This window comes from Plectropomus leopardus, unplaced genomic scaffold (genome assembly GCF_008729295.1).
Source record: "Plectropomus leopardus isolate mb unplaced genomic scaffold, YSFRI_Pleo_2.0 unplaced_scaffold3802, whole genome shotgun sequence".
NCBI classification, from domain to species: Eukaryota; Metazoa; Chordata; class Actinopteri; order Perciformes; family Serranidae; genus Plectropomus; species Plectropomus leopardus.
Genome location: NW_024641595.1, coordinates 1 through 9015, shown reverse-complemented (window position 1 = coordinate 9015; position 9015 = coordinate 1). Strand labels below are relative to the sequence as shown.

At 42.8% G+C, this 9015-nt stretch overlaps 2 protein-coding genes across 2 annotated transcripts; one reads left to right on the top strand and one right to left on the bottom strand.

Moving 5' to 3' along the window:
- Positions 1 to 199: 199 nt before the first annotated feature.
- lhfpl4b (LHFPL tetraspan subfamily member 4b) lies at positions 200 to 4076 on the top strand. The gene is made up of 7 exons (XM_042482087.1): positions 200 to 400; positions 947 to 1167; positions 1292 to 1496; positions 1641 to 1720; positions 2313 to 2460; positions 2576 to 2613; positions 2721 to 4076. The coding sequence occupies exons 2-6, from the start codon at positions 949 to 951 to the stop codon at positions 2602 to 2604; spliced, it is 681 nt and encodes a 226-aa protein (XP_042338021.1). The 5' UTR covers positions 200 to 400; positions 947 to 948; the 3' UTR covers positions 2605 to 2613; positions 2721 to 4076.
- Positions 4077 to 5945: 1869 nt separating this feature from the next.
- Positions 5946 to 8751, bottom strand: pcsk1nl (proprotein convertase subtilisin/kexin type 1 inhibitor, like; the record flags this gene model as incomplete). Its single annotated transcript, XM_042482088.1, has 4 exons — positions 5946 to 6396; positions 7254 to 7367; positions 7437 to 7683; positions 8496 to 8751. Coding segments are annotated over 4 exons (1011 nt in total), but the record flags the coding sequence as incomplete, so codon positions are not given.
- Positions 8752 to 9015: the final 264 nt, after the last annotated feature.

Below are 9015 nucleotides of genomic sequence, written 5' to 3'. Positions count from 1 at the left end.
CTGTTGTTGTTGCTGTTGTTGTTGTTGCTGTTGTTACTGTTGTTGTTGCTGTTGCTGTTGTTGTTGCTGCTGTTGTTGTTGCTGTTGTTGCTGTTGTTGCTGCTGTTGTTGTTGTCCAGCTGCTGTCTGATCCCGGGTCAGCCTGCAGGCGGCGCTGTGACGGAACTGTGACGTCATGTGAAGGGGCCCCCCCCCCCCCCCCGCAGAGACAGACGGTCGGTCCTTCTGTAGCTCATCATCAGCTGATCGATCTGCGTCGCAGTCAGGTATAGATTATCGATCGGCGCAGCTGCACACAGAGACACATCCGGGGACGTAGCGCTGCACCTCCCCCTCCTCCTCTCTCCATCCTCCTCCTCCTCCTGCATCCTCTCATCATCCTGCAGACAAACACGGGCAGGTCAGTTTCCGGGTTTCATCTTTTATCTGATCATGTTTCAGATTACTGCTGATTGTAAATCACGACGGACTGTGGTGGTGCGTGTGCGCGTGCGTGTATGTGTCGATTAATAACGGGAGGTGATGATGTAACCGTCGGACTGTGCGCATGTTGATCTTGACGCTGATTGGCCGTCAGGCTCAGATTGACGCTGCTGCTGATGAAACCTGAACATTAATGAACCTGAAAAACGTGTCAGTGTTTACAGAACGTCACGTTAGAGCATTACGTCATGTTTGTCGTCATGTGTATCGTCACCTTAGATCATCACGTCATGTTTGTCGTCATGTTTGTCGTCACCTGTTGGATTGAAAGCGTTCCATCTTGGCGTACAGTCTCTAGTTATTATTACACATCTATGATTTCAAACTCCCATGTTTATCATAAATTATACATATAAAATAATAATTGTGTGTGTGTGTGTGTGTGTGTGTGTGTGTGTAGTACATACATATATGTACGTACCCTAATATTCATTTTCACTGTCTCTTTAAATCTGTCTGTCAGTGATGTCAGTGTCTCCCGCCCTCGCCGACCTCTCCCGACTCTATCAGACGGAGTTCGTGCGAAGTGCCCGGGCGGTCGGCGTCCTCTGGGCCGTCTGCACGCTGTGCTTCGCCATCATCCAAGTGGTCGTCCTGGTGCAGCCGTCCTGGATCGGCACCGCAGACACCCGCCACCAGGGGGCGGGGCCTGTCCCGCCTAGCGGCACCCTGGGGCTGTTTGAGGTGAGACTGTGGCTGTCCAATCACAGCTCAGCAACAGTTACTGTCCAATCACAGCTTAAAAAATATTGTCTCTTTGTGTCCTTGTGCGTTCCCCGTGTTTCTGTGTGTCCCCTCGTGTCCTCAGGTGTGTGTGGAGTCGGACTGGCCCGTCCCAGACTGTCGTGGCGGTCTGTCCACGCTGTCCCCTCTGCCGTCCTTCCAGTCGGTGGCGGTGTTGGTGGGAGTGTCTCTGTGGGCTGTGTGGACCAGCGTCCTCTGTCTCTGTCTCTTCAGGTTCTGCAGTGCCACCACTGTCTACAAGATCTGCGCCTGGCTGCAGCTCACCGCAGGTCAGGACCTGGCTTTACTGGTTCTACTGGTTCTACTGGTTCTACTGGTTCTACTGGTCCTCTGCTGGTCTCAGTATGATTGCACTGGATGTGATGGACTGAGCTGTCTCTGTCTGTCCCTGTGTGTCCCTGTCTGTCCCTCAGGTTTCTGCCTGGCGTTGGCTTGTCTTCTGTTTCCAGACTCGTGGGAGAGTCCAGAGATGAGAGCTCTGTGTGGAGACTCTGTGAGTGCACAAAAATATTTTTATTTTTTACAGTGAATATCAAAATGTTTCTTTAAAAAAATAATCTTTGATCATCACAGAAAATTAAATTAAATGAAAAGTTATTTCTGTATATATTTATTTTAATTGATCTATTTGCCAAATTCATTTATTTGATTTATTACATTTATTTATTTTGTTACATTTATTTATTTATTTATTTTATTTATATATGTTTTCTTTTTATTTATTTATTTTAAAATTTAACCCATGTTTAACCAGGTTAGTAAGAATTTGCAAAAAGTAATTTCAAGACCTGGAAAAGTTTTGGAAAACACAAAAGGTTTTCAAGGACTGTTGAAAAAATTTAAAATCAAACAATAATTTCAATTTTTACACTAACTGGCTAATAAATGGGTAATTTTATTGGAAAAATCACCTAAAAATTTAAAGGAAACATAAAACTGTCCTTTTTGCCATTTTTTAAATAAAATAAAATCGCCTTTTTTTCCTTTAAAAATCGCCAACATTTTAGTAAATGGATGTGACTCTGTGTCCTGACTCTGACTCCTGTATCTGAGTCCTGACTCTGAGTCCTGCGGTGTGTTGTCAGGTGGGCAGCTTCTCTCCAGGTAACTGTTCGGTACACTGGGCCTACATCCTCGCCATCCTGGGCATTCTGGATGCCGCCATCTTGGCCACACTGGCCTTCGTCCTCGCCAACAGACAGGACGCCCTGCTGCCGCCGGACGCCAAGGACGGTGAGCAGGGGGGTTGTTAACGTAGCATTAGCACAGCTTTAATAAGACAGGTCAATAATGACAGTGTGTGTGTGTGTGTGTGTGTGTGTGTGTGTGTGTGTGTGTGTGCGTGCAGTGACCACAGGTCTGCTGATGTCAGCGTAGAGTCACCAGGTGAGTCTCGTCTTCTTCTGTGTTTATTATTATTATTGTGTTTTTGGAGGAAATGGAAACATGTTGCTGAGGTTTCTAAAGGGTTAATGATGTCTGACTCTCTTCAGGGTCGGCGGCTCTTCCTCCTGATCTCTCCATCATCATCATCATCTCCATCATCGTCAGCTGCTTTCAGTCAGAGTCCGGCGCCGTGTGAGGCGCGTGTGTGCAGAGAGGTTGGCCATCTTTGACAGCAAGCTACGGCAACACCGCGTGGTCAAACCCCACGGTTACCGTGGCAACAGGAGGCCACAAAGAGATGCAGATGTCACACAGACTCATTTTCATCACGTTTGGTTTGGTATAAACAGAGAAAGTTAAACGTGACAATGGTGACATGAAGGAGTTAAATTCAGTCAGAGCAAATCACATCGTCTCCATGGCAACAGAGTTTAACCCCAAACACTGTTTCACACTCTGATAACGACCGTGTTTATCTGAGGGTTAACTTTCCACGAGACGTCAAACTGCAGTTAACAGCTGAAATCATCAGCCGGCTTTTAATCTCTGTGACGTCAGACTGTGTATTTAACCCTTTGAGACCTGGGCAGGTTGGTTTCGTTTTATTCAAAAAGCAACAAAAGAAGAAATGAGCCACAGGTCATCGGGATATCTGTGAAAAGGACAAACAAAATATATACTAAAAAGAAATTAAGAAAGAAAGTAAAACAAAAATATAAAGCAAGAAGCAATAATAATTATACATTTTATTTAAAGAGTGCTTTTCACAATATTCAAAGATGCTTAACAAAGAAAACAAAAGTCAATTAAAGTCAATAAAACATGCTCGAAAATGATAATAATTCTGTAAAATAATTTCAAATAGATAATTATGAATATAGTTCAATGGACTTTTTTGCTTTGCTTTTGTAAATAGTCTCATATGTCCACTAATCTGCGGTTACCGCCTCTCGTTTACTCCACAGTATAATCACGTCTTCGTCTTTGGTGTTTGTGGTTTCAGTAAAATAAAGTGATGATGAATTATCTCACCGAGCTGACGATGTGAGTCCATCGCCATAAAAGTTTAAACATATAAACATCTCAGCAGCTAACTAATGTTATCTCCAGCAGGTCGTCAACAATTCATCATTTATTCATCCAAACAACTTGTACAGAAATACTGCATGGTAACCATGGTAACCAGAGCCGGTCTCTAATAGAGTGGTGGAGGGTTGACGTATTTTTGTAGGCCAACCGGGAAGTAAGCACGCTAAAACACGATCGAAAAATATTATAAACAGATAAATGTACAAGTCTGAGTGCGACTCTGTGGCGCTGTGAAAGCGTAAGAGTGTGTTTACTGAGTTTCTGTCCGCTGTGAGGACGTCCGACGTCCCTGACAAACACTGTCGTCCCATTTAGCCACTTGTTAGTAACTGCCTTTTTTAAGACGAGTAAAACCTTAAAAGTTCAAAAATCGGGTTTTAGCGGGCGTATTTTATGTTGCAGAACAAAACATCTTCAAATATCTTTAGCCTGCGTTAACCACGGACCTTATTTAAGGCATTTTACCGAAAACCCATTCAGGCCTTTATCAGTCAGAGTGGAGCCACAGCGGGGCAGTGAAAGGGGCCATTATTTGGGACCAGGCTTAATTTGAAGTTTAACGATAGAAATATATTTTTTATATCATTATATTTTGGGGGGCATTTTGAGAATATGAGCATGTATGTATTCTAACATGTATTATATATTATAACGTATTATCAGCTCTGTCTGTGGTCATTTTGTGTTTTATTTAGAGCTAATGCTGCATCAGACAGACAGTTTGAAGCATGAAGACAACAGAACAGAGGTACTTTTACTCAAGTACAAACTCCAGGTACTTTATTCAAGTTTTCTTTTGAGGATAAAACTCATTTTTACAGCTCCGAGATGCTCGGAGGCCGTTTTAGAAATTTGTGCTTTAAATCAAATATTGAATCTATAAAATGACGTAACTGTGAAGACATTAAACGTCCTGTTCAGCAGGGACACATGTTGCCATGGTTTCAGTGGACATCATGGGACTTTGTTTATCAGACTTGATCTGATCAGTGAAAATTGTCCCTCATGTGTCTCCGTATGGTTCAGCCTCAAAATCATAAAACCAGGATTTTATTAAGTCGATTATTAAATAAAAATAAAAGTCTGTTGTTTATTGTACAAGACCTCAAAATCCGTTTGTTCATGTTTTTATCCTCATCAATAAACGATCGATTTGATCAGTTTTCTCTCTATCGCTGAAGGATGACATCATTTGTTGACAGCCAATCAGAGGCTGCTGCTCAGCTCATGTGACTGCTATGTTTCCTGGTTGCTGCTGCAGAGAACATGAGGACGACAAACTGCAGAGCAGGTGAGTGACCTGCACAGGTGAGAAAGTGACCTGCACAGGTGAGAAAGTGACCTGCACAGGTGACACAGAGGCAGGTGGACAGGCAGTTTGACAGAGGGACAGAGGTCAGGTTGTGGTGTATACTGACTTTATTTCAGATTGTGAGATAAATAAAGGTTTGTTTGAACCGCAGATGGACGCCGCTGCACACGAGCTGAAGAACATAAACACAACAGAACCAATCAATCACAGAGCTGCTGAGCTGTCGCCACGGTTACCATCACCTGTCTGGAGGGAGGGCGGAGTCAGAGCAATTGTGTTTGTAAAGGTAAAAATTTCAAATTTCACTACAAATCCCAGAATGCACTGCTGTCTGAAACAACCAATCAGAGACCTGCGGGCGAAGATGTCACAGGTGGAACCATGCAGACGTTCAAAAGGATTATTTTTGGAACTACTAAGGATTGTGGGTAGTGTAGTGTTTGAGACCGAGGCCAACTTTTCATTTCTGACAAATTAATCAATAAACCAATAAATGAGTAATTTCAAATTTCAAATTAGAGTTCAAATTAGTAAACTCTGCTCTCTGATTGGTCGTCACAGGCGGTTTCAGGTTTCATCATCCTGAATGATGACTCAGCTATTTCTGTTTTTGAAATAATGAGGTCATGATTCTGTCACGCAGGAAATGACATCATTCATAAATTAAATAAACCTCCTTCAGTTTTCATCTAAAAATAAACAAACAAACAAACAAACAGACAGTCAGAGACGAGATCACCAGAAGCTGCTGGACACCAAAATACACCAAAGACAAGCTAAATACACCTGCTCCTCTCCTCCTCCTCCTCCTTTCCTCTCCTCTCCTTCTTTCCTCTCCTCTACTCCTCCTCCTCCTCCTTCTCCTCTCCTCCTCCTTTTCTTCTTTACTCTCCTCTACTCCTCCTCCTCCTCCTTTCCTCCTTTCCTCTTCCTCTTCCTCCTCCTCTTCCTCCTCCTTCTTCTCTTCCTGCTCCTCCTGCTCCTCCTCCTACTCCCTCATGTACTCCAGGATCTGATCAAGGAGTATTTGGGGGTCATAATTTAGGGCGGCTCTCCTTCGGCGCCTACGACTCCCATGATTCAGTTCCTCCAGGCCGGCAGTTGCCATGGCGTTGATGCGTTTCATTCTCTGTAGCACGGTGGCTGGTGGGTGGAGCTTCTCGTCCTCCTGCTCCTCCTCCTCCAGCCTCTTGACTCGCAGCAGAGGGGGGTCGCTGCTTGGAGGAGGAGCCTCGTCATCCAAGGAGCGGCGGGTTCTCCTGTGGGCGGAGCTGACAGGTTCAGGTGCAGCGGCGGACAGGTCCCACCTCACGTGGCGACCAGAGGAGATCACCGGGGCATTTTCAGGGCCGATGCTGGACAGTAACCTAGCAACCAGGCGTCTGAGGAGGAGGACACGGTGTTGTTAGAAAACGCCAAAAGTATCAAAAGAAAAAAAAAATCCCCAAAACACTTTAAAAACTACCCCAAAATTTTAAAGAGAAGAAAAATCACAAATAAAATTTAAAAAAAAAAAAAAATCAAAAAAATCTTTGAAGAAAAAAAATCCCTTTAAAGATTTAAAGAAAAAATGCCTTTTTTAATCACCAAAAAAAATTAAAAGATAAAGATAATGCAGAAAACTTTTAGGAAAAAAATATTTTTTAATCATCAAAAAACTTAAAAGTGCGAAAAGAAATCACCACAAAGCTTTGATGAAAAAGGCCATTATTTAACTTTAAGAAAAGAAAAAAAAATCAGAAGAACAATCCCCAACAATTTAAAAAGGAAAATAAAGCATTTTTTAAATAAATAAAATTACTATAAAGTCTTAAAGAAATGTTTTTTAGCCTATTTCAAATCACTAAAACTTTTAAAAGAAAAAGAATTGCCAAACATTTTAAAAGAAACGAAAAAGAATCAGCATTTTTAATAGATAACATGCATGTTATATTTTAATATGCACCTGCTGTACCTTACACAATCACTCACAGTGATAGTGAAGCTCCAGCATCGTGTGAATGATGATGATCGATAAAATGATATATTTTATGGAGTCTGGTGGTTTTCAGATAACAGCTTCAGCTGCGCGTCACCGAAAACACCTGAAACAACTGAAACTAATGTTTGGCGGCTCAGAGGTTTCCTGCCCTGTGACAGTGTTTTTTTATTGTATATATATAGACATATATGGATATATATGTCTATATATATATATGTGTAAATATACATGTGTTGATGCGTGCGGCGTCTGTGAGACCTGAGGGCGTCCTGGTCTCGTCCTCGGCTCCGTGCTGCTGAGACTCGTCCAGCCTGCTGGAGTCTCTCCTGTCTCGCTCTCTCCAGCAGAGTCTGAGCCAGCTGAGGCTCCATCCTGTCAATCACACGTCACGTTATCATCAATAACTCTGATCAGCCCCCCCCCCCCCCCAGGTGTGCTCACCTGTCCAGCAGAGCCTGAGCCAGCTGGGGCTCCAGGAGGCCCCACCAAGCGGCCGGGGGCCTCCCCATGTCCAGCCCCCGTCCTCCCGTCTCATCGTAGTCAGGAGGGGCCGGCCCGTGGAAGTCTGCCGGGGGCCCCCAATCGTCCTCCTCGTTGTCCTCTTCCTCCACCACCTCCACGTCGCCTGGTCCGACCAATCCCGTGCTTTCTGCCTCACTCAGGAGGCGGAGCAAAGCGGCCAGGTAGGCTGTGAAGGTTTAATTGGTTGATTTATTGATCAAGTTTTCTATTTATTCACATAAACGTGCTGATGATTAATTCACAGAACAGACTTTAAAAACCCAACCGAAGAATCACACCACAAAACTACAGACTTCTGACAAAAAAAGGCAATATTTCGAGAACAAGGATGTTTGTTTTTTTCAATAAATATCACAGAATTAAGCAAGTCTTACTTTTTCAAGTGATGCAAAAATGAAATGTGTTGAAGAAAAAAGTCGAAATATCTTGAGAGAAAAGTCTTTGTACTTTTAGAGAAAAGTCGTGATATATTGAGTAAAAATTGTAAAATGCTGAGAAAAAAGTGGTAATGTGTTGAGAGAAAAGTCGTGATATATTGGGCAAAAATTGTATTGTGTTGAAAAAATAAGTTGTAATATCTTAAGAAAAAGTTGTTTAGAGAAAACGTAATGAGTTAAGAGAAAGGGTAATGTTTGTGTTGAGAAAAAAGTCATAATATGTTGAGAAAATAGTCGTGATAGGTTGAGAAAAGTCGTAATACGTTGAAAAAATTGTAATGTGTTGAGAGAAAAGTCTCAACATGCTTACAGAAAAGTCATAGTGTGTTGAAAGAAAGGTCGTTCGACGTTGAGGAAAAAGTCCTAATACATTTAGAGAAAAGTCCTACTATGGTGAGGAAAAAGTTGTCATGTTTAAAGAAAATAGTTGTAAAATATGCTCACAATGATTTGAGAAAAATAGTTGAAAATGATGTTGAGAAAAAGTAGTTATATAATTCGAGAGAAAAGTCATAAAATGCGTTGAGAGAAAAAGCTCCACCTGCTCGCTGCTCCTCCTCTTGCTCCCGCCTCTGGTCTCTTTCCACCAATTGCTGCAGAGCCTGGTCCAGGCCCCGCCTCCTCCAGTTGTCTGATTGGTAGTAGAGATCTTTGGTCCCGCCTTCCACCTCGGCAGCAGGATATGACATCATCTGGTCCTCGTAAGGCAGCAGGTTACGGAGGTCTCTGCGCTGGCGTCTGGCCCCGCCCACTGACACATCCAGGCCACGCCCCCCATCGCGAGCTGCAGACAGAGGCTGAGAGAGGGGTCAGAGGTCAGAGGTCAGGTCATGTTTCTTTAACACTTGGATCCACATCGTCTTTTCTCTGCTGAAACAACAAAAAAAGGTTTTATTTCTTTAAAAGTCACAAGAAAACATAATGAGCAACTTGACGAGAAATGTCCCGTAAACTGCCACCAAAAGAGTAAAAAATGACCAAAAGATAATCTGAAAATTAGCTGGGAAGGAAAAATACACAGAAAACTGTGTAAAGTTCCTTTAATAATGTATTTAAACTAA

What these genes read in the sequence shown, in the direction of transcription:
- lhfpl4b (XM_042482087.1), top strand. Translation starts at nt 949, where the DNA reads ATGTCAGTGTCTCCCGCCCTCGCCGACCTCTCCCGACTCTATCAGACG. An exon ending in GCACCCTGGGGCTGTTTGAG is followed by an intron (nt 1,168 to 1,291) that starts GTGAGACTGTGG and finishes TCGTGTCCTCAG; the next exon opens with GTGTGTGTGGAGTCGGACTG. An exon ending in CTGGCTGCAGCTCACCGCAG is followed by an intron (nt 1,497 to 1,640) that starts GTCAGGACCTGG and finishes TCTGTCCCTCAG; the next exon opens with GTTTCTGCCTGGCGTTGGCT.